Source organism: Bacillus rossius, chromosome 3 (genome assembly GCF_032445375.1).
Source record: "Bacillus rossius redtenbacheri isolate Brsri chromosome 3, Brsri_v3, whole genome shotgun sequence".
Classification (NCBI taxonomy): domain Eukaryota; kingdom Metazoa; phylum Arthropoda; class Insecta; order Phasmatodea; family Bacillidae; genus Bacillus; species Bacillus rossius.
Window position 1 is genome coordinate 48,134,547 of NC_086332.1, and position 27,280 is coordinate 48,161,826.

At 44.3% G+C, this 27,280-nt stretch overlaps 1 protein-coding gene and 1 long non-coding RNA gene across 2 annotated transcripts; both read right to left on the reverse strand.

The window, feature by feature from the left end:
• Nucleotides 1-404: 404 nt before the first annotated feature.
• LOC134531439 (uncharacterized) lies at nt 405-2,728 on the reverse strand. Its single transcript, XR_010074993.1, has 2 exons — nt 1,331-2,728; nt 405-536 (listed from the first exon to the last, which is right to left on the reverse strand). It is a non-coding gene; the product is annotated as an uncharacterized LOC134531439 (long non-coding RNA).
• Nucleotides 2,729-2,780: 52 nt separating this feature from the next.
• LOC134530621 (zinc finger protein-like 1) lies at nt 2,781-27,223 on the reverse strand. The gene is made up of 6 exons (XM_063365619.1): nt 26,807-27,223; nt 15,330-15,441; nt 13,192-13,385; nt 11,741-11,987; nt 9,454-9,571; nt 2,781-7,124 (listed from the first exon to the last, which is right to left on the reverse strand). Exons 1-6 carry the CDS (start codon nt 26,906-26,908, stop codon nt 6,932-6,934), a joined length of 966 nt encoding a protein of 321 aa, XP_063221689.1. The 5' UTR covers nt 26,909-27,223; the 3' UTR covers nt 2,781-6,931.
• Nucleotides 27,224-27,280: the final 57 nt, after the last annotated feature.

Below are 27,280 nucleotides of genomic sequence, written 5' to 3' on the forward strand. Positions count from 1 at the left end.
AACAGTGGGCAAAGTGGTTTAAAACCCTCTCCACCCCCAGCCTCTCCCAAATGAAATTCTACGTACGCTCCCGTACCGAGATCCAGGTGTTATGGCGCCATTTGGTAATCTTTAAACTTTATTTAAAGCAACTAATTATAAAATGCATTTAAGAATTCAAAGACCATTCAACATTAATATGATCATTTCATTCGTGGTTTCATTTTTGACATTTATTTTTTTGACATCAAAAAAAGCTAAATTAAAATGTTTTCATGAGATTTTTAGGTACGAAAACTTTAGTACAGAATATTGTAAGTAGGAGAGGTATTTGTAGGGAGCCTTACCTTTGATACTCCACAACACAGTGTAACCTTTCGTGTTAAACACGAGGGACACAAGAGGTGAAATGTAAGACAGAGGTGTGCAATGTGTTACACTTTTATTCATAACCAACACGTACTCTTAATGACATATATACAAATATTCAACATAGGATAATGTATCGAAGTACATTCGTTTTCGGAGGCTTCACTCTTAACAGAATTGGACAGTAACTGTGAACAGACAAAACAAATTATTAGCAGATACCTTTGGTTTAGCAACACCACCTTAACAAAAAGCACTGGCCTTGCGGCTCGCCAACTACTGCGACGGCCAAGTGTCGAGTTACACTGTCAAAGCAAAAATAAATCATACTGAACTGCTCCAAACAGCAATTTTGAATATATTAAGAAAATACGTATACTGCAAAGATATTAGCTGTAATGCTATTTCACAAAAGAATATTACAAACGTTATCTGACTTGCGGTTCAGTTAAGACTCACACATATGAACATTACATTAATCCATTTACTCTTAACAACTTAATTATTACATATTATTCAACACCTAAACTAGTGATATATACGTTAACCACCAGTTAATGCCCTCAATTGGCAAAGGTCTCGTTTATGTTTCAATTTCAATCTATGTCTTAACACGTAATTCAAAACATGTAGTTCAGATGCTGTAGTGACGTGACTATTGCTGTTAAGTCTTTGTTTGGAATTAAGAAAGAGTGTCTATAAATCTTGGTTTGAGAACAGGAACGACTTAACCAAGTATTGAACTTATTGACAATATTGAACTTCACATGTTTCTTCAAAATGCTATCGGGATTTACTGTCGAAGCAATATAAAAAAAAATATGTCTCTTGTCGGTGGGTTTTTAATGCTCAAACACCGTCAGCTAAAAACCTGCCTCCGTCACCAGTAGCCCCTCTTCTTTATGTTTTACTCCGACTGGTAAAGCTTCCTTAACTGTGTCGTTGTTCCCTGGGCCAACAGTTTTATGATGAAGCGTCTTACCAAGCTGGTCGGAGTTTCTTCGGGCAGCGTGACGGCAGGCAGGCGAAGTTCTGACGGTGTAGCTTCGGGCGGCAGCAACTCCCCGCCTCGGTGGTCGATTTGGAGCTGCCTCTCTTCCCCTCAGCAAATTTGGGACCTTATATACGCTGAAACTTGAGGAATAAAACATAGGAGACTGTTCTGGGCCTACATGACCGGAAACGCCGCACAGGCGATGTCCGGTTCAAAGCCAGCCACACGAAGTCCGCCGAGCATTTTCGAGCGGCTCCGATGTTTGATGCACAGCGTGCAGCAATCCCTGTTCACGGAGCATCGGGCGCGCGCTTAGGCGCCGCGTAGATGTCATCATGTATGTAGTGCGGGAGCACACGTAACAACAGTATTAGGGTCACAACTGAAGTCCCACAGAGACATGTTTCTGACGAGAAGACCGCACACCAGTTCGGTGCTACACACAGAGGCGAAGAGGTGTGTAATGCACGAACAAGTATTGCACCTAGCCCACCCAAGCTTTTAGAGCTTATGTGCTCAGCCAGGTAAACCCCTTAATTGTAAGGAGTCCTTTGTCAGTCCCTGTCACACTGTCCAGTAAAGTTGGGGGCTATGACAACACCGAAAACTTCACTAGTACATGTACATTTAATAAAGTTGAATGGCTTTAGTTCCAATCATAATATTTTGTATATGGGACCGGTTCGAAGGATGCTGTACGTAATCGCGCAATCAGAACCCTGCCCGGCGAAAATGGCAAGGGCAGATATTTCCTCATTGAATCTTTAAAATGGGGAAAGACACGTGGAAGATTAAGATGTTGAGAAGGTAAAATATTTTTGGTATGAATGTCATTTGTAAAATAATTTCACTGGAAAAAGCAGTTAATCTTTGTATACCTTTGAAATATTACAGTTTATTAATTTTATTATGTACAGATAGTTACGTAAATTAAATATTTTTTAGTGTTGATAAAAACATAAAAATCAAAACAGGTTAAAATATTCCATCCACAAATGTGATGCATTATATTATTTTAAAAATATTTTTAAAATTAAAAAAAAAAAATATTGCACTGGCTTATTCTAATAATAAACTTTGACAGTGTGACAGTATTTAAAACATGTTTGAAGTTATCGGGCCTACTCTATTTGATGGAGGAATATGACGTTATTTTCCATCCATCCAATACTACCACTCAAATTTTTTCAAACCAAATAAAAGTATTTTGATGAAAAAATTATGTTAAAAAACCTTAAAAACATACTCAACACTTACACAGATATTTGTATAATGTTCCAACAAATAAGTTTTAAAATATATATATATATTTTTTAAATTTAGTGTTTCATACCTGACTTTGACCAGGGCTATGCCCTCCCTTAAGCCCAATATGTCTTTACCCGCTCAATTTCGTCCCCCTTACCCCCCCCCCCCCCCCCTTTTTTTCTCAACAACATCCTCTGCCATGTATTTTCAAACTTCTTACCAGTAGTATTTGTGTGTGTGTGTGCACGCATGTCTCGCTCCACCACCGCAAGAGACATGTGAAGAGTCTGTGCTATGAACCACAATAATATTAAATTAGCTGATTAAGATAGTAATTGTTATTTTTACTTTTTATTTCAAGCCCCGGAGTAGTTATGTATTGCAGGTAAATTTAATGATAGAGCAGCGATATGTGCACCGAATTCACCCTGCTCAAGTGGTTTATTTTAACAACTCTACATTGTCTGAGGATTTAAATAACAAGTGTAACCTCATCAGAGTTTTAGTATATGTTTTGTTTGAATAATGAAGGGTTTATATTGTTTCGGCCACAGCACAATTCTGAGTCCGCCCTAAAGCTCATTGGGAGTCTTCCTGTGCAGACCGCTAGATAGTCACCTGGAGTAGGAGCAGCCATCATCGCACCTTAAGACATCTGCTTTCCACTTAATTATTTTTAAACCTTTTCTTTTCAAGGCCTACCCCGGGTTCTAACAATTCTAACGCCCATTTATTAGTTTTTACAATCAGAAATTATCTATGGTTAGTTTTTCTAGTATGTTTTCAGTAATAGTTATTTGCCTATTTCAGAGGTTTTTGTAAGTCAATTCTGTGCTTTTATGATCAAAATTTACATTTTTCATGTTCTTTCATAGTTCTGATTAGTTAGTTTACTTACTTTATTTTAAATAATTCTAACCAATTTTTGCTTGCTTGTTAAGTTTGTATGTATGTCCACATATTTTATTTTGTATTATTAGCAAACGTTTTGTTTTTGTCCGAGGGCTGGCTGATGTAACAATTTTGCCAGGCACATAGGAGTTAGAAAGAGAGTTCTGTAAGCGTATGAAAAACTCTTGATTTAGCCCAAGTGCTGTTGCTAAGTGCCCATGATTTATGGATTTTTCTGCGTTTAATATTGCCATTGGTTGAAATTGTAAGTGGCTCTGTGATTGGTTGTTGATGGCGGCACGAGTCCAGCTCCTCCCAGTTGATATGAAGCTGGAGTTGGAGTCATAGAGCGGTCATGTCAGTTGATATTAAGTCACCTGAGAGAGTAGTCGTGTTGGGCAACAGCTCGCCAATTCAATATAATTAATTTAGTGAAGTACTTCACGCCTGTAGTCTGGGCCACACTATTATTAACCTTACTTTGGACAGTTAATTAGAACTTTATGACCACAGGTGGCAGCGAAGGCCTAGAGTGGAGAATTTTAGTCAGTAAGTGGCCATGACAAGCAGACATGGTCTCTCAGCCATCGGTTCCATGCATTGTAAACAACCATAATTCAATTGATGGAACAGTTTTTAATATCGAGGCTAAGTAATGAACCCTGTTGTTTGCACATGTGAAGATTTATTTTTTGTCAAGTACTTTTTCTCATAGTTGAAAGATGGCTGCCATGTGAAAGATTAATTAAAAAAGTAGTAAAAATCAGTTTTTGTCAGAGAGACGTTATTTCTATTATCAACCATTAACAGTAACATATGTTTTTGGAACTTGAATGTATTTTTGAATACAACTACCGTATTTACTCGCATATAGGTCGCCATCGCAGATAGGTCGCACCCATAATTTGAGGTCTTGAATTTGGTATTTAAGATTCCCCCCCATATAGGTTGCACCAGTAATTCATTACCGCGCCGTGCGCGGTGCGCGGAGAAAGGTCATTGTACTCGATCAGCTACTGTTACGGCGTGCCTGCTGGCTCTCTTTGTTTACTGAGCTGCGCATGCGCAGTATAACTCACTCAACGCTCCGCCCAGACTCGTGACCTTGCATCAGCAGCCAGCCAATAGATGCGAGCTTAGCGGAACAAAATATAAGCTCCACCTCCCGTGTACCAGTTTTGTCCAGTTCTAATACCAGTTTATTGGTATACGCACCAGTTTTCTCGCTGCCGTGACATGTTCAAGTTTACGTCCATCTTGATGTCTTGATACCAATAATTAATTAATTACGATCCCCAGAAATAAATTGTTAGTTTAAAAAATATGCGTCAACTGTACAATACTTCTGAAATTATAAAATACGTATAAAACAGTTACCAAGACTCCGCTCATTTTATCTTGTGAAGTTTGTCTCGTACCAGTATTTCGGCTAAGTTGTGACATAAATACAGTATCAGAAATTAACAATCAGCCACGTTCATACATTCATGAGTTTACGTTTTTCCCTCGTGCATTTTAGATTGTCTCCTGCTATAATTTCTCTGACTTTTACACGCCTAGGCTTAAATTATTACATGTTTAGAAATAAAAGCAACTTTTCATGTTATAAAATATGTATATTTTGCGATTTAAAATGTTCATTGCCGACTATAAACGTTACGTTTTTCACGATGTTTTTAGTGTTTTTAGGCCTACTAGCTAATCTTATCTACTCTTAAAGTACCCACGGTATTTTCTGGTTGTTTATCATTGTTACGTGACGTAAATAGCGGGATGGATCCGATTTTTGAGTCGTAATTTGTGTGAAAGTATTTTATTGGACTAAATGGGAACTAAACGGGACCTGAAGAATATAGTGCAAATAATGGGAAAACGTAAATAACGGTAACGTAAATAAGGGGTTTCGCTGTATGTGTACATTGTAAATAAATTTGCCTATACCTATATAAACTTCTTTTTCGCATTTTAAAGCAAAATATTGCAAAAAAAATTTCTCAAGAATTAAAAAAAAAAAATTTCTTCACATATAGGTCGCACTTCATTTTTTCCCCATCAAATCTGGTAAAATTGCTGCAACCTATATGCGAGTAAATACGGTAATTCTTCAAGTGCTTTTTTTCCTGTGCAATTTAGACCAATTTTGAGCTAGGTTTAGGTCTGATTGCTTGGTAGGTAGATTTTTACCTAAATATTTTTAATTTTGTTTGCAGATATTTTAAACCATCCAAGAACATGATTTTTCTAGTCTTGGTCACGTGATGCCCTGGACCGCATCTAAACAGATTGTGTGCAATTATTTCTCTTAATTACTCTGTGTAGTGATTATTGCAAATAAATCTTATCTTACCAGAACACCTGCCACATACTTTCTAGCAACCACGTGTGTACTACTGAGAGACTAAGGCGTCTGGTCAGTGGCGAGTTTTCATGGTCTGATACACTGCGGGTAGAATTGATCGAGCCTAGTACCTGCACGGTACCTGTGGTTCAGAGTCTCAGCTAGGTCCAAGTGCCCATCCACAAGGTAGTGCTCAAGATTTAACAACGAACATCCATAAACGTTAATTACACACATCCCCCCTGACATCATGTCACATTATTTGGACTGGTTCTCTCAACCATTCAATGCATCAAAAACAGCTTTACTGTTGATACAATAAAAGTCAAAATATAGGTAATCCCTTTGATTTAGCTATGTTTTTAATAGTTGCACTAATTAAATCTCCAGTTGTAGGTAAGGTTTTGGAGTTAGGTGACTTGAATTTCTTGCACTACTATAAAGTATTACTGGCTGCCAATAAGTTGGTAGCCCTGTGTGTCTCTCAGACATGACACAACAATCTGGCAACCGACATTACAGTGTGGGGTTGTTTTTGTGACAATGATTTTATAGCTAAATTTGGATATTGCATTCGGTTTCAATTTTATAAATAAACAGGCTACATAAAATATAATGTAATCTAATTAATTTTTAACACAACTTTATGAACAGATTATTAGTGAAAATGAAAAAATGTTGAGGCATTTTACTGAATTTATTATATACCAACTTTTTACAAAATAAGAAAAAAATACCTAGTTTGTTAAAGAGAGGTACAAATAATTTGTAGTGTTGGATACAACTATGACCAGACTGAAAAAAACAGTTATACAAAAAATTTATTGTGAAATTCACACATGCTTTTACCTCTCTTCTTTGAAATAAATCATTTTTTAGATTAATAAATTTTATTAAAAATGTTACTGTTCATTTTAAAAATTGCACCTTAAAAACACATTCATACATCCCCATACAGAAGGAATGTATTCCTTATAATCATTAAATGCTGCTACATTTATTGGGATGTACAGGGGCCTAGAACAAACCCCATATGGCCAGAATTTTCTCTCACACGCCATCACTGACACAAACACGTTCACACTGAATGCGTATAACAGTATCCCTTCGGTTTACTCTACACGGACATTTGGATTCTGGTGAGGATCTAGGTTGGGGTCATCTGCAGTGGCGATGCGGCCGAGCCACGAGAAGACTGCGATGAGCGTCAGCAGTCCAACGATGAAGAGGATGACAGCCATCCAGTAGCGACGGTAAAGGTGAGCCCCGCCCCTCCTGGAAGGGTGTGATGGACCTGACATCGACCTGCAACCACCCCGTAATCACGCTGTCATCTTCGAGTGATGAGAAGGTAATTCTTGCAAGAGTTTGAGAGCTGTGGTATTAGCCCATTATTTCTCTCCCGTTTCACCTTACTTAACCAGATTTTAACCAACAAAATAAAATTATGTAAACAAGCAAATCCTCTCTTTTGAAAAGTACTGTGTCAAGTGATGTGTTGCTGCTGACTGTAATGCTGTTAAGTTGATTGCAAGTATGAAAAAATAGTAAATTCATAACTCAATAAAATCTTTAGGAAAAATAAATTGTTTTATTTCTGCTCTGAAAGTAGCACATAATTTTTTTTGGGAGTTACACTTATGGTAATACATAGCACAACACAGGATAATTACATGGCATTTATGTGAAACAATCGTTGAATCTATAATATTTGTAGATGTTGGCCCACATATCCACCTGAGAATTTATAGCATGCCATTGCCGCAGAACAAAAGCAACAAGTATAGACTAGTGACTAATTGTCTATATGCATTGTGCATCACAATTTAAAAGAATTTTGTATATAACACACCACATTATTAAAACAATCCCCAGTATATTTAATATATTTTTATATACTTTCCATGGTGGTATGTAATTTCCATTTAAGTAATCTATGAAGCACACAAAGGGGTTAATATCTAGCAACATTTTACAGTAGTTACTGTTTTGCCTCAGCAAATGGTGAAGAAACACATGCTTAAAAAAACTCAACAAGAAATGACAAATAAAAAAAATGAACAAATCAAGAGTTATGGAATCTGTTTGAAAACTATGAGAGGCAGAAGTCATGTGAGCTGGGCCGATGCTGATCCCCAATCGTAATAATCTGCCGATTTTGTTAATTTTGCCGATCATAATGATCGGCAAAACGTATCCGATTATTTGAGCCGATCATTGGTCTCCTACTGCAAACTTATAACATTGAATAATTACCTATACCTAACAACTTTCCATGTTTGTTTACAGTACTTTTCGGGAAGAAAATTCAATTGTTCATCGAAAAATAATAGGATTTAATAATTTAAAACTAACCACTCACGAAAAAAATATACCAATAAAGTAAACAAATAGCGTAAGTTTTATAAACATTGAACAGTTACATACCTAAGTATCAATTTCCACGTATATTAACGGTACTTTCAGTAAAATAATTTTCCATTATACTAATTGCAAAGTTATTTCTTATCATTTACGAACCGAAAACTATGTATTTGTTTACCATTTACTGTTAATATTACCGCAATGGCGAATGGCAACTGTTGTTTAGGTTGGTTATGTGACGCCAGAGATTAGAGTGACGCGCGTCGCACGACGGAATTCGTACGGATTAATGGCGCTAGTAGTCTCGTGGTTAGTAAACAACTACCTCTTCTGGAATTCATCTATTTAGTTTTTTCTCACTAAATATGGCCTATCGAAAGTTTTGTTTAGCGAAATTAATATTCTTATCCTGTTAAGCGGGAAATAGAGCTTATTTTTCTTTTGTATAAAAACCTGGTTGATGATGAGTTTTGTTCCCCATTTAGTGGTATTTCGTATTCACAAATTAACTTACAATCGGGAATTATTGAAAGTTTGTTGGCGGCACTGGGGGGAAGGAAGGGCAATTAAAGTATCATCGCTGACGTCTACCGGCACACACGGATCACAGAATGACGGAGTTGTGATTAGGTGAAGATTTGGTTTGACCTTATTATATTTTAATGCAGTTAAGAGTGTGTGCATGTGTGTGGTGATTTATAAGTATTCATGTAAAAGAAAAGTAGTTTCGTCTGGGAATATTTCACCGTTTATAGTTTTGGTTGTAATTGTAATTAGTATTGAAAATTTAAATTTGAAATTCTCTCCTTAAGTAATTCACACTTACATTAAAAAACTGTCAATTTTAAATCCTGTGATGTTGCTTGGATAGGCCACACATTTCCAGTTTTTTTTTTTTTTCAGGTTGTTTAAAATTTTGTTTATTACAAAATTAATCAATTCAGAGGTACTTGAAAGGCTCTAATCGGCTCAGAAGATCGGCAAGATCGGCAGCAGATGATCGGCATCGGCATGATCAACAAAATAGGTGATCGGCCCAGCTCTAATTTCATTAAAAGCTGTAATGAAAGGATACATCATACAGCACTATTTCCCTACAGACAAAGACTTTTTAATACCTACATACAGTACTGCTTACAGTAATATGTATTTACATCTTTTAATTTACAATAAACCATATGATGGAGCTCTCATAGGCTTCATGGTTGTTAGCTCCTTAGCCATAGCAAAAAAAAAAAAAAACATTGCATTGATGCATAAAGTAACTCACTTCCACCATCGTGCAAACCACTCCAGCGCTGACCTTCGCTTATACTTGTTCTCGTCGTGGTCAAACGACACGTCTTTGGGATCGTCGAGCGCTTGAAAAACACGACGTGGTACTTGACCTGCACAATAAGAAAAAATTTAAGAAACTACCTAAAACAAAATTGCACAATGAAGGAAAATCCCTTTCGGATAAATATAGTTAACTTATTAGTTATTATGGCTTGTAGCATAAATTCATTTTAATACTTTTGAATCTTAATATATCAGACAAGTCACAGATTCTTCATATACTGAAAAAATACACTGAGCAAATAAGTGTCTACAAATACCTGATGAACCAATTTCAAAACTTTGACAGGACATTTTAATAAAATTTTCTTAGTCTTTTTTTTATGCCACAAGGATATATTTTATATATAACATGCAAAATTAAACATGAGCAAGTGTAATATGAAACAAATCTACTATCATAAAAATCAATATATTAAATGAATGTAAAAATTTGATTAGTACAATGTGAATTGTTCTTGCAAGAGACATGACAACATGACTTTCATGAATCCAAGTGGTAAAATGCCAATTTTGATGCAATTTTCACATTTAGACAGTCCAAGAGACGTATGGTTTGATGATGTATGTTCAATAGATATAGACGACTATGTTGTACAGACAAATTTTAAGGAACAATGAGTGTTGATAAAATCAAGATGTGCCTACCTAAATTGAAGAATTCCAAATTAACAGCCCCAGAGATATTTTCTACATTTAATTTACAGTTAAAATATAGGTGTGTTGCCTACATGCATTTTAGAAGTGCAACTTCACAGGTAGAAGGATAGGTCATTTGTAGAGTAGACAAATACTTGAAACACGTGTATAAGTGTACAGGCAGTTTACAAGAACGTGAGCGAGTATCTGAAGAGAGGAAGTATGTGAATGAGCTAGTATGAAAGTGTACTATAATGCAAAAGTGCTATTGAGTACTTCTGCTGCCATCTGTGATTTAGGCTATTAAACTATGATACAAAAATTCCCCTTCAATGGCACACACAATGGAAGTTCACACTGGCAGTGCACAAGTGTGACAAGCATGGTGATGGAGAACCTGCAAACAGTCTTACAGTTACAGATTCTACTTTATTCGTTATTCTCCCTCTCCAATTGAGCGCTCTACTCCTGAGCATAGAATTTTTTTGTTTTTTGTTACGCTCTTTTCTCGACTAATCCTACCGGATATGCAGATGTTTCACTTCAAAAATAATGCTGATAGATGATAATTAAGGATGGGCATGTTGATTCTTCGGTGGTTGGATTCCACCTGCAATCGGAACCATTGATTCTCAAGCTGCAAGGAATTGTACCGTATGAATAATCATATCATATTTAGAATAGTTAGAATAGTCACATTACGAGATTCTAGCCACAATTGCGATATTTTCCGGCCAGTAAGCCGACAATGTTGGCGCAACTTGCCTAACACTAATATACAAAAGACGTAGTAGATTATTTTAAGTAAGATCACAACCGCAATCACATATAATTAGCAACACTGAGCCAAAAATGGATTTCTGTACTTGTGGGAAAAATACTGTAACCTCATTTCAATATAATAACTTTATTTCATAAACACAACAATAAATGTAACTTTTCTCTTCACTCGTAAACATAATATCTGTAACTTCCAAATTTGACAGGTAATCTTAACGCCATGTTAAAGTTAATAAATTTAAAGCAGGCTTGCCAACTGTGTTGTTCATAAACTTTTTAGTGCGATATTTTCAATACTTTTACGTAAATATTTTTCTACTAAAAATAAGTTGGTTTAAAATCCAATTCTAAGTAATTAAATTAAATGCCTAAGATTTATTATTTGTGCATAACATGTTGCTGCCTGTGTGTAAATAAATTTTTGTAAAATGCACTGTTTTTACGTTCATGTTGAAATTTCATTTGCAGTGACCCCAATAGCTTGCCTTATTAAATCTATTGTGAATTTGAATCATGATGAACTCAAAATATCACATCATCAATTAGTGTTTTAATATCAATGTAAACGTTCACGGACATAAATCAAGTGAAACCCAACAAAAAGTACATTTAAAGAGCATGGCAGAAGAGAGGAATTTCACTAGAACACAAAATCATGGGTTTGTAAAATTGGTAATTATAATCGGAATAAAACCTGGAATCGAGGGAAATTGTGGAATCGGAATCGAAGAAATGTGGAAATCAAACTATCTTTAATGAAAAGCTTTGAGCATGCTTATTTTGCACATGCTCTGCACTACCTGTGACTGGGAAGCTATCACTGCGGCTGAAAGCAGACGGAGCATCATCAACGTGGACTACTGAGTGCGGGCCGCCTCCAGGCATCGAGTGGTTGGCATCGTACGTGGGCACAACCGGCTTCTTGGGCGTGCTCTGCCTCTGACTGGTAGTCGCCAGATCAGCGTGGTTCGCGGTCCCTCCAGAACCGTTATCCGCCGGCACAGTTCGGCTCTCCACGCTCGGCCGCTGCTCGTGGCCTTCACTCAGCTAGGAGACGGGATTAGTTCTCACATTAGACACTCGTCACATGCAGTCCAATATCAATCCACCAGGTGAAAAGAGCTGTAGTATGTAGTTACAGTATGGTGCAGATGCATTGCAAAGCTGCAATTTATGAATAAATCAATGTATGCATTAAAAGCCATAAAACACTTATTATTGTAACTGCAAAAATCACAGACTATGTAACTAATTATTTGTAAAAAGAAATTAAATCTTAGTTAGATTATTTAACAATGCACCAGCAAATTTCAACCACGCACAAAGTAAGTAAACCTAGTGTATATCAGGCATTTGTAAATCAATTTTACAATACTGATTTCAAGTAAACAACAAACTCCTAAAACACGAGAACAATTATTTAATAAAAAAACTGGCAAAATTTTTAAGATGACATGACATAAAGCAGCTGTTCACATGGGGTCAGGTTGTGTAGTGCTTACACAGTACAGTTACCCGAGGATTATAGTTCTAATCTCATTTCTGTCATTATTATTTCCTGATAATTAAAAAGTAACTGAGGGGGCTCATGCTCACTACTTTTACTTGTATCCACTTTGTTCACATTCCAGAATATATTTTAACCTTGGGGTAATATCTACTCTTTTACACTCATTTCAGCTAGCCTTAGCTAGCCACAGTGCTGTTACAGTAGTGCAAAATACATAAAATTCTAGGCAAATTATTTCAAAACTCTGCATTTTTTATTACATCAGTTTAAAAAATGACTGTGGTGAAATCCTACTGTAATTAAAACTTGTTTATTGAACTTCTGAAATAAACCAGAATTTTTAGTGTTAAATTTAAAATAGGGTAAAATGTATGCAAATGCATAGGAATCACTGAAATTAATAGAAATACGAAATTACAGGTAAATGAGCAATGGTATGTATGGTCCATTTAAAAACACAAGTAACTGCAACTACATCATAATCTGTAGCAACAAATCCCCTAAACTGTTTTGAGCATGCAAGTGCTAGAAATTCACACCACTACAGCATGTCGAGAATGGCAATGGGGGAAGACTCAGCCGGAAACTTGTTGCTGATTGACTTCTTAAGTACATGAAACCTGTCTTGAGACAGAAGAATGAAGGTGGATGGATTTTGTGTTTGTGTGTGTGTGTGTTGTGTAAATACATGTATGTTATAGATACATAACACATATGACACGCTACACGACAAGGCCTCACCAGTGGTAGCCCCAAGCCAGCTCGGGCCCAGTTCACGCCGGCCAGCTTCTCCCGCAAGACGTCGGCGACAGGGGAGACAAGGTTGGCGGCGGGGAACAGGCCCACCTTGCACGAGGGGCACACGTAGCCGGCAGGGGCGGTGGTTGCGGGCAGCTGCCGGGCGTACTGGTCCAGGCAGGCCCAGTGGTACACATCTGCAACCCCGGGCAGGGTGCCCACTGTCAGCACTCCAACAAGCTGCCAGCTTCAGTTCAGTCACAGCTGTTAGGCTCTCACACTGACTACCCTAAAAACTACCCAGCATGTTTCCAAATGTAAATCATAGTGCCAAAGAAGGTTGAGTAACTGTATAACGACAGATATTTTTTGATTCTTAGTGTAATGAACCACATCTTAATAATTATCAAGTTCCAATTTCTCTTATTTAATCTAATACACCTTATATTTCATAAAATTAATTAAATAATTAATGGAACACACAAAATTACTATGGAAACAATAGCGGTTATAATAAAAAACGGTAAATGAAAAATTCCATCCTCAAAAATTTAGAACGTGCCCTAAAAAAGTCTTTAAAGACAACTTGAATGACAAAAGGTCACTAACATATTCTCTGAATGATTCTTGCAAGGGGAAGATGGATGTAATATAATCAAAAAATTGTATAGGGACAATACAGGAAACTCTTAAGAAATACGCGAGACAAATGATGTCAGCGAACCTGACAGCATGGAGTGTAACTACGTGTTTTTACAATTTGTTTTAAGTGCGCGAGAGTATTGGCATCTAGCGGCGTGAAGCAAAAATAGCTTGAAAGCAATGCAGTAAATTGTGTCACGCTTCGCCAGTGATAATTGGCCAGAGTTTCCCACATTGTCGTATTACGATATTTGATATGATATGTTAGACATATGCCATTGCTGACTTATGCTGGTGAAACTGCAATGTATTTCCAAAATATTATGCTAAATCAAAGTATGACATTTTAGTGACATCAAGGGACTGAACATTATTTGAAAACCAAAATTTTGATCACACGATATGCTCTTCAGCAGGGCTTGTAAAATTGTTTGCTTGGATGTGAAACAACTATGAAAGCCAAGCCAGACTGACTTTTTAACACTCCCTTCCTTTTTAGCCATGCAGCAGGACATACAAGGTGGTGGAACCAAAAGACAGAATAATATCAATAACAAAAGAGTGACTGCAACAGTGGGTTTCGGGGGGGGGGGTTAGCTAATAAAACCCATCAGAATATCTCTCAACAACAAAGTTAGTGAATGAATGATTGTTGACACAGAATTACATATAAAGTAAAAAAAAAAAAAAGTGAGAGTCTTTCAGTATTCACCAGTGATGTGTAAACATCTAACCTCATTAATAAGGCAAATTTCAGTTTGGTGGCCAGGGCTATATAACTATTGCGTGCCCCCAACCTTTATAAAACTATTCCGGAATATATTTTGTAAACTTGAGAACAGAAATCAGTCTGTAAATACTTCCTAAAAACAAAACTTAACCTTATTGAGCTGATTATACAGTTAAGATTTAAGAGTAAAAATTTAACCACAATATTCTTTTATTTAACGTGGCATAAACTATATCTAGGCTATCTCTACATTTCAATGTTAACTAAGGATTGTCGAAATTGTATAGCCTAATTTTTTAAGTTGTCAATATTTATTTTTATAAATATAAATTATAACATAAAGTATTAAGGATAATTATACTAATATAAAGTTTATTTCTGCACACCAATATGTTTTGTATGTCCCTTAATGTTTGCAAAAGGGACTTAATACGTGTTTATATTGCTACATGTGGGTCCGCCATCTTTGTGACACGTTTCCTTACGACTTCTGTAATATTTTCACAAAATTATTCCTACCAAATGCAGTATACCAAGAGCTAAGATGTTTACACATAAAAAACAAGTGGAATATTTTAACATTTTGTCTTATGATGGGTCTAACTGCACCCATGCATGATAATGCCAGAGTTAGTTATTGGCCATGTTGACTACTATAATATTGAAATTTTAACAACAAATCAAATAAACGTGGGTCTGAAATACGCCTACATACATTTTGTTTCTTAAAGCCTCACCCTCAACCAGAAATGAATTAAATGGCTCTTACGATAGCAAATGAGACGGACACAGTCTTCACTGGCTAGCTCCTTGGTACAGAGTTCACACACTGGGTTGTAGTCACTATCTTGGAGCCACTGCAGATAAGACTGTACGATGCACTGCACAAACAAACAATAACGTAAACATCGCGTCTCCAAACTGTAGCTGTGTTCACAATCCATGCAAGTTTATCCATCAGTGAGTCAGTACAATATTCAGTCACATCCAGAACCTTTTTTACAGGACAAAATTTACTGTTGGCCAAATGTAGCTGCATGACTGGCTATTAAGTAATTATGAAAGCAGTGGGAAACCCCACATAACAAGTTTACATACCAGAAGCCATAAAAATTAATATCATTACACATGCTACTGGACACAAGCCATACTGTAGGGTGATATTAAGATGATTATGACTGAAACAAAACACATGATTCTTAAAAACGATTGACATATGAATAGAAATTATAGTTTTGTGAATATAGTTTTGGTAAAAGTTTTTGGTATTTATGGAAAAATTTTTCTAAAATCCAGAAAATTATCAAACTAGTTATGCTTTAACAGAAACAAACAAATTTTATACATTGTTTTATGCAAACATAACCAAATAACAAACAAAGTGATCCAATAGTTGGGAAAGAAGAAATGTACTCTAAATAGGTACAGGCATACTCCACAGTTCTATACTTACCTACTTTTTTAACTTCAATGTTTTTGGTAAAAAGATATATCTAAAGTTTGTAATAGATGATAAATACTAAACAAAATACACAGGATTAGGCTACAGCATAGAAAGAATGTACTATTATCTTAGAATATTAACCTATCTTTAATTTATACAATCTTATGTTGGTATTGGAAAAAAAGAAAAATCTCCAGAAAAATATGTGGTTATATCTGTCCAGAAATTTGTTCATAATGGATTTTCTCACTCACACCTCTACATATGAATCACATTTGGTCCCATTGAGCAAAGATTTGTTGGGGACATTTCAATATAAGTATAAAAAATTAACATTTCCTCATAGCAGGGATAGTAGGTATATGAGTAACGAAACATTACACAACTGAAGTATATAATGACGTCCCTCGGCTTCAGGTCCCCGTTTTCCCGTTGAAGTAAATGTCCTGTTATGCCCGTACTGCCCTCGTCGGAGAGATGTGGGTCCAGGCCAACGTGGCCAGGACCGGGATAGGCGGGACCTGGAGGGAGAGTGAAGTGATGAGGAATGTTGGTAGGCTGTCGCAAGCAGAACACGGTATTAACGAATTCACGAGCCTATTTTTATTAACGTATAAAGACCTGCCGCAGCCTGGCGGACCCGTCGCGGGACAAGTGCCCTACCGCGGCGACCCGGACTCCCTGATGACCGTACTGTTCGCAAATACGTTTCAACACGAATCGTAAAGTTCTCAATGCTGAGCTGACCCTGTGAGAGAGGGCTCGAAGATGGAGCGCTGTGCGTACGCGGCCCGTTACGTAATGTCCCTTAGGCAACGAAAGTTCAGAAACCCGTAACTCCACGTTCGCGTTGTAGAAACTGCCCGCTGAACACGTCTCCCGAAAACTCGTAAATTAACAATGTTAAGCTGGTTCGCGGTGGCAGCTCAGCTGCCGTGACAAACTGTGAACTGAGCGAACGACTAACCCCGAGCGCAAAGTACGCGGCTCGCGGAGCGACGAACACGTCCGTCTCCGCTCGAGACCAGGACGCGACTGCCTCTTCCCGCTCGCCCGCGGGCCGGCGCCCGCGGGTGGCGGGGAGGGAGGGGAAATCGGCCGGCGTGGGAGAGAGCTCCGTCCCGCGGCGCGCCAGGCTGCAATTACATACTACGGCGAAACCCTTCAGAAAAGTTACAGAATTATTTATAAAGACTTACACGAGACATTAATTAAACAGCGAATTTACACAAGAATCAATAAATAAAATAAGTAATTTACATGCATTTAAGGCCCTTAATCGTTTACAAATATATACACACAGATATAAAATGATAAAGTCACATAGAAAGAACACTCATTGGCATGCTAGGGCGCACGCGGGTGCGTCCCTGGCCGTCGCACTTCACAGGGGAAAAACACGCTACCTCAGACCCACGTCGGTGGCCAGGTACGGCCTCTGAACCCGGGAGGCACGACGACTGTCGTCATATGCCCCCCCCCTCCCCGAGGCCGTCCTGGCCCCCGACACGGACCTAGACCGGCAATTGCGTCCGCGTCCGGCCACGTGTCTGATCATTGGAGTTCGTCATGTCATTCCGTCTGGGTCGGGCAAACTGAAGCAGGAGCTGCATCACGCTGCAGCGTAGCCCCCCGTCGGTCGTCGGTCTCACGTCTCGGGGTTTGTGCTGACCCCCCCACTCGTAGTCCCGGAGGTAGTGGGGGGCCGACTTCTCACGCGTGGACCGGCGCAACGCCAGTCCCCTCCCCGTGTGAGCGGTCGTCATCGGCTCCCCGGAAGGCAAGTCCAGGACCACCTGCTGGGCCCTGTCGACATCGCCCTCCCCACTGAGGAGCCGGACCGTTACCCCGTCTGTCACGTCCTTGCTCACGTCCGTTCCTGTCACCCGCCGTTCCCAGGGGTGGACGTACCTCCGTCCACGTCTCTGGACAGGCTCCGGCAACGTCACCACTGGTTCACTCAGGTCGACCAAGTCACCCTGTGCAGTGTCGTCATGCGTCACGTCCTCGATGAGTGGTCTGTCAGTGTCGTTGGCGTAGGTGCTGACGTCATCAGGCGGGAGCACCCGGTCCACGAAACGCTCCAGCTCTGCCATGCTTGCGCTACGCGGGCCCCTTCCGCCCCTTCAGACGGGCGTCCTTCCCCCACCCCCTCTCGCCAGTCGCCCACCGTCGTCTTCCTCTTGCTGTCCCCCCGTGGGAGGTTGGGTCGGGGTCGTCGTGCGGTCCCGTTCATGTGTCGTGCCCCAGGTGTCATTTTCCCCGTCAACACTCCTGCCAACCCCCCACTGTGACCTGGGGTGGGCGTGACCTCGTCGACGTTCCTGATCCAGCTCCGGTGGCGTCACCACAGGGTCACCGAGGTCAACCAGGATTCCTACTGGGACGTTGTCATTGGCCCTGTCCCGGACCACCGGTCCGCTACCGTCGTGACTGTCCCCGTACGTCCCGTCCCGTGTTTCGCCGTCCCCGTCAACGCCCCCGCCTGCCACTCGCCGCGACCCGGGGTGGGCGTGTCCCCGTCGACGTCCCAGGTCCGGCTCCGGCGGTGCCACCACAGGGGCGCCGAGGTCGGCCAGTACACCCTCTGTGACGTCATCCTCGGCCCCGTCACCGACCACTGGTCCGCTGTCGTCGTGGTCGTACTCGTCGTGCGGGTCGCCTATCAGTCGAATGTCGTCCCTGTGTACCTTAGTTGTCCGTCCGTCGGCGCGACGCACGAGGTACGAGGTGGTGCCTAGTCTGTCTATGATCTCCTGTGGCCCCGCCCACTTAGGGGCCAGACTGGCGCAAAAGCCCCGCTCGCCAGCCGACAGGTGGTGACATTTAACAAACACCTGCTGGCCAGGCTCCAGTCGTGCTGGGGGCTGGTGCGTCTGCGGCGTGCGTCTAGTCAGGTAGTCAGCTTGGCGACGTCGGGCGTCCTCACGCAGATCGTCCGTGGTCACGTCGTGCGAGTCGGGGGTTGCGCGCGCTTCCCCGGGCAGGGCGAGGTTTCGGCCCTGCACCAGTTCAGCGGGGGAATGGCCCGTGACCGCGTTCGTCCGACGGCGCAGGCAAAACAGCAGCGTCGGCAGGTGCAGGTCCCACTTAGTGTGGTCCTCGTCCAACCGGATGCGCAGCTGAGTTTTAATGTCCTGATTCCGCCTTTCGGTCGGATTCGCGCGCGGATGGTAGGTGGGCGTCGTGTGATGCTCCACCCCCCAACCCGCGCAGGACACTCGCCAGCTTCTCCCCGTGAACTGCACCCCGTTGTCCGTCAGCAAGACCGCGGGGTACCCGTATCGCGGGAAGAACTCGCGCTCGAGCAGGGCAATCACGGTGCCGGCCTTCACGTTTGGTACTGCGAACGCCTCAGCCCAGCGGGTGAAGACGTCCGTGACCACAACAATGAATCGCCGACCACGGGACGTGCGAGGATACGGCCCCATAATATCCACCGCCACAGTGTGGAAGGGATCCCGGGGCCGTCGTGGGACCTGCTGCTCCTTTCCGTCGGGTCGCCTGGACTTCCGTTCCTGGCAACGCAGGCAGGCCCGCACGTAGCGTCTCACTTCTGCCGCGTCGCCAGGCCAGTGGAACGTCCGTCTGACCTCACGCAGCGTCTGCTCCGCACCCGGGTGTCCCGCCAGGGGGTGGTCATGCAGGTAGCTCATGACCCAGCGCCTCGCCTCGGGCGGCACGTGGGTCCGCCACCCGCTCGTCCTGTGAGCCCCCCTGGTCTGGAGCACCCCGTTCAGACTCCGGCAGCCCGGTACCACCCCCTCCCCGCACTCTTGTCAGTCGGGTCTGGGTGTCGGGGTCCCGGCGCTGCGCCGCGTGGACCCACGCAAGCAGGTCAGTCATAGTCTCAGGTCGCGCGTCGGGTGCAGGAGCAGTGGGGCTTGTCAGCGCGTACAACGCGCACGGTCGCGGCACCGAGTCCTCTACCCCGCGCTCACGCTCAGGGAGGAGCACTTCCTCCCAGCCCTGGTCGTCGTGGAACTCATTCTCAGGATCCGGATTCCGGGACAACTCGTCGGCCAACTGATTTTCACGTCCAGGAATGTGTTCGACCGTGAACGAGAATTCCTGGATCAGCATGGCCCACCGAGTGAACTTAGACTTCCGGCCCTGAGCGGAGTCCAACCAGCGGAGGCATTGGCTGTCGGTTCTCAGCGTGAATGAGCGGCCCTCGACGTGGTGACGGTACCTCTGCAGGGCCCAGACCACCGCAAGGCACTCTTGCTCATTCACGTGATACTTCCGCTCAGCCTGCCCAAACTTGGCGCTGGCGTACTTGATCACGCGCCTCTCGCCCCGGTCATCCATCTGGTACAACACCGCCCCCATCCCCTCCTGACTCGCATCCGTCTGGATGAAGATGGGGCGGCTGGGCACCAGGCGTGAGAGCGTGTGACAGTTCCTGAACAGGCGCTTTACCTGTCGCAAGGCCTCGTCCGCGGCGGGGGTCCACCGGAACTTAGTCTTCGGCGACAGTAGGTCCGTCATCGGGGCCGTCACCGTGGCGAAGTCGGGGACGAAGGACCGCAGCCAGTTGAGCAGCCCCAGCAGCTTCTGGAGCTGCTTCCTGGTCCTCGGTGCCCTCTTTCCCTCAATTAGCTCCAACTGCTCAGGTCGGGGGCGGCACCCCTCCGCCGTCACTATGTGTCCTAGGAACTCGATTTCCGTGGCCCCAATGTGGCATTTCTTTGGGGCGCACGTCAGTCCGTGTCTGGCCATACGTTCCAGCACCAATGCCAGATAGTGCGCGTGTTCCTCCCACGTCCTGGACCAGATGATAACGTCGTCCAGATAGGCACTGGCGAACTCACCAATGTACCCATCCAGCACACGCACCATCAGGGCCTGGAACTAGGCAGGGGCGTCCATGAGACCAAACGGCATGGCGCAGAACTGGTAACGTCGACCGTCTGGTGCCGTAAATGCCGTCTTAGGGCGGTCCTCCAGACATACCGGCACCTGCCAGTAGCCTGATTTTAAGTCTAGTGTCGTGAAAATAGTGGCGTCCCCCAGTCCTGCCAGTGCGTCTGTGATATTGATCTGCGGGGGCGGGGCGGGAATGGTCAGTTTGTTTATCGCCTTGAAGTTCACGCAAAAGCGCAGACTTCCGTCTTTCTTGGTGGCCAGCACCACCCGCGAGTTATACGGGGAGGTGCTGGGTTCAACTACCCCGTCACGTAACATCTCGTCAATTTGAGTCTGTATGGCCTCCCGTTCTCGGATGCCAAATCCGTATACCTTCTCAAAGGGAGGGCGGTGCGGTACCATCGGTATCCGGTGCTCCGTCACGTTTGTCCGTCGTAGCCGGTCCGCGGCCGCAAATACCTGTGCCTGAGAGGTGAGGACATGGTTGATGACATCGACGTACTCCTCTGGAACACCGTGCTGAAGGTCCTTTAGGCGGATGACTGACTGAGGGGGACTGGGGGGAACCTGGTGCACGCCGTACACCGTCCAGCGCTCCTGGGTGCCGAAGTGCATCCGGCCAGCTCGTACTTCCACGGTGGCGTCGACCTCGTGCAGCCACGGGACCCCAAGGATCAGCCCCTCGCGGAGCTCGGGGACCACCCAGGCCTCGACGTGGCTAACGTGACCAACGATGCTCATCGTTACCTGAGTGATGCCCCCTGCTGCAACGACGGCGTCCCTGGTGGCCAGCTGCACCAGCTCCCTCCGCGGCGTCACCGCCTCCGCTCTCACCAGGTGGGCCGCGATGTAGGTTCGGCTGGCGGCGGTGTCCACCAGGGCCAGCATCTCCCGCCCGTTAGCGTGGACGGGGATTCGCAGCAGCTCCGGCCCCTCGGGGCCGACCTGCCCCAGCTGTGCCGTCGTCCATCCCCCACCGCCCCCGGCCTCCTGGCCGTCCGGGCGTGGGGAACTCGCAGCAAATTCCGCGGCTCGCTCTGGCGCCAACGTGTTTCCGTTCCGGTGGTCCACCTCGTCGACGACAGGTCGACGAGGCGGCTGGTCCGGCCCCGGAAAAAACTCCGTCGGGGCCGCTGTGGTCCTGGCGGCATCCAGCTGCCCCCGCACGGGGACTGCTGGCGGGATGCCTGGGCTGATGCTCCGGTGGCCCACCTCGCCGACGGCAGATCGACGAGGCGGCTGGTCCGGCCCCGGAAAAACCTCCGTCGGGGCCGCTGAGGTCCTGGCGGCATCCAGCTGCCCCCGCACGGGGACTGCTGGCGGGATGCCTGGGCTGATGCTCCGGTGGCCCACCTCGCCGACGGCGTGTCGACGAGACGGCTGGTCCGGCCCTGGTACAACCGGCCTCAGGGCCGCGGTGGTGGCGCCGGCGGTCAGCTGTCCCTGCAGTTGCCCCGGCGTGGGGACAGCTGATGAGGAGCAGTCCCGTTGTCCCCTGCTCCCCGGCGGCATACAGGACGTTGGTGTGGTAGGCGCCGGTGGTGGTCGACGAGTTCTGTCAGTTACTGGGACTGCCGGTGGCTGGTGGGCCGGGGAGCGGCACCCAGTTGTCCCTCCGTCCCCGGTCCTGCGTTTCCCGCCTGCGACGTGTGGCCTTCGCGCGCCTCCTCCCACGCGGCTCTGGTGGGGCACAGGCGATGCCAATGGTATGCCTCCGGGCTAAAACGGCATCGTGGCGGACGTTCGTCTCTCTCCCGCGTAGCTGTCGGCTCGTGACGTCCTCCTCCTGCTGCCGCTGTCTCCGGACGTTCCCTGGCGCCTCCACGGTCTGTTGGCTTGCGCGGTCCCGCGCCGTCGGCGTAGCTCACGACGGCCATGTCACTGTCCGTGACCTCTGTGACCGTTACCCCCCGCGGCCCCGAACGGACCCGGGGAACTCTCGTACCTCTGAGCGCCGCCCTCCACTGCGACATGTCACGTTCGATCACGCGGGCGAGGGCCACGAACTCCTCCGTGTCACGACCAGTGGCGGTCCTCATGAAGGGGCGGAACTCTGGTAGCAATTGTTCGACAATGGATGGCAGCGCCGCACTCACGTCCCCACTCGTCCCCAATCGGCGGAACATGCGCAACTTCTCGTAAATGAACTGCTCCGCACTCTCGTCCTCCTCCTGGTTCCGGCAATAAAAAGTTCGCAAACACATGGCACGCGCCTGATCGTTATCAAACCTCGTCTCGACTTGGCGTACAAAATGTCCCCACTTGGTATCAAAACTCCCGGCCATAGACCACCAGTTTCTTGCCTCGCCGCGGAGCTGTCCCGCCACTCGCGACGCCCACTATGCCCGTCGCACTTCGTATAGTTTCAGGAGGTGTTCACACTCCCGCAAAAACTCCCGCGGGTCCTCGTTGTCTCTCCCCGCAAACACTGGTAACTCGAAATGCGTGTTCACGTACCGCACTACTGGCCCCTCCATGTCCGCGGGCCTGTCCCCCTGTTCCCGTTTACTGTCCTTAACCGTGCTGTCCGTGCTGTTCGCGCCCTCGGCCGCGCCGCCGGACCCGCACACCTCGTTTTTTACGTCCATTTTCGCGGAGTCTCCTTCCTCACACAAGTCTGTTTCGAAACTCATTAGATCGTATCTTTCTTGTCCCGCCTGTTTCCACGCCATCCTGTCCTCTCATGCTACTGATCCGCGGATCTTGAACACAATCTCCCCCAGTAATACAATACGATCCTACCCGGCGCGTTATCTTCAGTCCGGGATACCGCTGCGCCGCCGTCTTGTATTTCTGTCGTCCCCACGACGCGCTATCTCTCGCCGAAACGTCTCGTGTTCGCGCCGTTCCCGCGCTGCGTTATCTCCCGCCGGCGCGCCGGCGCGACGTCTTGAATTCGCGCCGCTCCCACGCCGCGCGGCCGCACCTGCTTCCGTTCTGTCCTGCACCTGCGCGCTTGCGTGCGCTTGCGTATGCTTACGGCCACACTAGTTGGGCGCCAAATGACGTCCCTCGGCTTCAGGTCCCCGTTTTCCCGTTGAAGTAAATGTCCTGTTATGCCCGTACTGCCCTCGTCGGAGAGATGTGGGTCCAGGCCAACGTGGCCAGGACCGGGATAGGCGGGACCTGGAGGGAGAGTGAAGTGATGAGGAATGTTGGTAGGCTGTCGCAAGCAGAACACGGTATTAACGAATCCACGAGCCTATTTTTATTAACGTATAAAGACCTGCCGCAGCCTGCGGACCCGTCGCGGGACAAGTGCCCTACCGCGGCGACCCGGACTCCCTGATGACCGTACTGTTCGCGAATACGTTTCAACACGAATCGTAAAGTTCTCAATGCTGAGCTGACCCTGTGAGAGAGGGCTCGAAGATGGAGCGCTGTGCGTACGCGGCCCGTTACGTAATGTCCCTTAGGCGGCGAAAGTTCAGAAACCCGTAACTCCACGTTCGCGTTGTAGAAACTGCCCGCTGGACACGTCTCCCGAAAACTCGTAAATTAACAATGTTAAGCTGGTTCGCGGTGGCAGCTCAGCTGCCGTGACAAACTGTGAACTGAGCGAACGACTAACCCCGAGCGCAAAGTACGCGGCTCGCGGAGCGACGAACACGTCTGTCTCCGCTCGAGACCAGGACGCGACTGCCTCTTCCCGCTCGCCCGCGGGCCGGCGCCCGCGGGTGGCGGGGAGGGAGGGGAAATCGGCCGGCGTGGGAGAGAGCTCCGTCCCGCGGCGCGCCAGGCTGCAATTACATACTACGGCGAAACCCTTCAGAAAAGTTACAGAATTATTTATAAAGACTTACACGAGACATTAATTAAACAGCGAATTTACACAAGAATCAATAAATAAAATAAGTAATTTACATGCATTTAAGGCCCTTAATCGTTTACAAATATATACACACAGATATAAAATGATAAAGTCACATAGAAAGAACACTCATTGGCATGCTAGGGCGCACGCGGGTGTGTCCCTGGCCGTCGCACTTCACAGGGGAAAAACACGCTACCTCAGACCCACGTCGGTGGCCAGGTACGGCCTCTGAACCCGGGAGGCACGACGACTGTCGTCAATACATTTAACAATTGAACTGAAGTGAATTGCTACAGCTTTCCATTTCATAATTGGAGAACTATACAACAACATAACCTTTACTTTTTTAAATAATGTAGGCTACTATGTTTATATCTACTTAGTCACAGTGACTGCATGAAGAGTGTTTTGGGGTTTCTTACTTGAACAAATTAACTTGTTTCTTAATGTTATCATATTCACAACCTGCACAATTTCTATAGTCTGAAAGAACATTTGGTTTATTATTTTAGTTTCACAACTGTATACATTTTGAATGTTGTGGAAGTATATAATTTTGTAAGTTGTGACTAATTTAAATGTGATTTGACCAATATCATTGTTTATTATGTGCAAAAAGTGTAAATGGTTTTTAGCTTAGCTAGATTCATCACGCATTAAGTAGGTACCTATTAAAAATAGTTTAACATCTTGCTTTAAATATTCTGTAAAAATTCTGAATCGCTTATCCGAGTTAATCCCTTGAACCTGACGACTTTAGACTTTAGACTGTGGTACATGACTTTTCTGTTTTAATTTAGTATGTTGAAAGATTCTGGACATAACAAAATCTTGTGATATAGCAATAAATGATAAGTTGAATTTTAAAAAATTTCCAAGATCGGACAATTGTTTTTATCATATTAGAATTATTTTTTGGCCAGGACATTTTAATGTACTAAATTAAAACACCAAGCAGAACCCCACAGCAAACAGGGTGGAGGGTAAGGGAGAAGGCACACTTCACAATGGTCAGGCCAGTGATGGAGTATGGGGCTGTGATCTGGGACCCCTACCTAGTGACTGAGGTAAGGGAGCTGGAGAAGGTGGAGCATTGAGCAGCGATGTGTATGATGGTATGTAGAGGAAAAGGGAAGAGCAAGAGAGGGAAATGCATAGTCCGAAGGAAATGATTATGGCATTGGGGTGGGAAGTGATACATAGGAGGCAGAGGGTGGAAAGATTAGTCAGACTATATAAGGTGATAAAGGGAATAAAGGGAGAGGGTGGCTGGGGGCAGCTAACTAGGGTGTACAGGGGTGGTGATAGAGGATTGAGAGCTCACTGGTAGAAGCTCCAGAGGGAATGGAGGTGAACAGAAAGAGGGAGGTACGCTTTCCTTGGGAGAACAGAGAGGGATTGTAATAGACTGGAGGAAGGAATGCTCTTGGTGAGAGATGTAAGGGATCTGAGGAGATGACTGGGGGAGGGTGTGGGTGAGTGAAAGGGGAGGTCTTCTTACCACCGGGTGAAAACCTAATTGCAAGCGTAACATATCACTCACTCAATCAATCAATCAATCAATCAATCAATCAATCAATCAATCAATCAATCAATCAATCAATCTTGAAAATAAGGGGCAGGAAGGTAAAAGTTAAGATTACTCCACATCTGGTAAGTTGATGAAGTATGCAGTTGCAGTATTTACCCATACCTGGTGGGGGATGTATGCAAGTTGTAAAAAGTACAGTAGAGGGCAAAATGACAGGTGATATGTATGTGAGGTAAAGGGAAGGAGTGGAGGGGCAAACACACAGGCAGTCTGTGATTGTTTGCATCCTTTATTGGGTGGGAGCTCGCCGGTGGGAAGTACGCAGAAAAGACAAACGCGCTGATCAGAGGTTAGTGACCCTGGGTAAAGGTTTAAAAGGGTTTTGAAGAATACAGATAGTGGAGAGGAACTCTTTCTTGGTTAATGCTGAACGGGAGTGTATTGAACTTGACAGCAAGACAGTAGAGACAAAAATTATGTGGGAGTTCAAGAGGATGAAAGAAATCTTAAGTGAGGTTAAATCTTTTTGACGCCGGGCTGATGCACAAATGCAAGAACAACTTTAAAGTTTTAATAATCTCTACTTACCTTGGGATGATTTGTAACCATACAATGTTCACAGACATTTACTCGATGTTCGAAACAAAACTGGTTCGTAACTCTTTTCTTTGGACACTTACATAAACCCATTTTGTTTTATAATGAGAACAGTTCCGCTAAGTTGATCAATGAACAAAAACATTTACATTCAACTTCAATTAAATACGATAAACTATTGGTATAAGATTCAATTAATATTATATTACCGACAACTTATTCATTAATAGAGAATTGACACGTCAAAATATCAGCTATATTAATGCAATAGCTAACCCCCGCGCAAATCATAACATCATAAGCAGACGTGACATACGGATGACGTTTAGGGTGGATGACAAAACTTATCAGTGTAGGTAACACTTCAGAAAAATAATTCTCGAATAAATAAAAATGTTTTTAAACTTTATACACTGTATCAAATTATTTACAAAATACCAATAATTCCAAAATTCACAATACATA

Excerpts from the sequence above, each read along its gene's own strand:
- LOC134530621 (XM_063365619.1), bottom strand. The coding sequence starts at position 26,908 with ATGGGTTTATGTAAGTGTCCAAAGAAAAGAGTTACGAACCAGTTTTGT. Across the intron at positions 13,386-15,329 it reads TGTCCGTCTCATTTGCTATC|ATGTGTACCACTGGGCCTGC; the intron begins GTAAGAGCCATT and ends CCGGGGTTGCAG. Across the intron at positions 11,988-13,191 it reads CTGGCTTGGGGCTACCACTG|CTGAGTGAAGGCCACGAGCA; the intron begins GTGAGGCCTTGT and ends CCCGTCTCCTAG.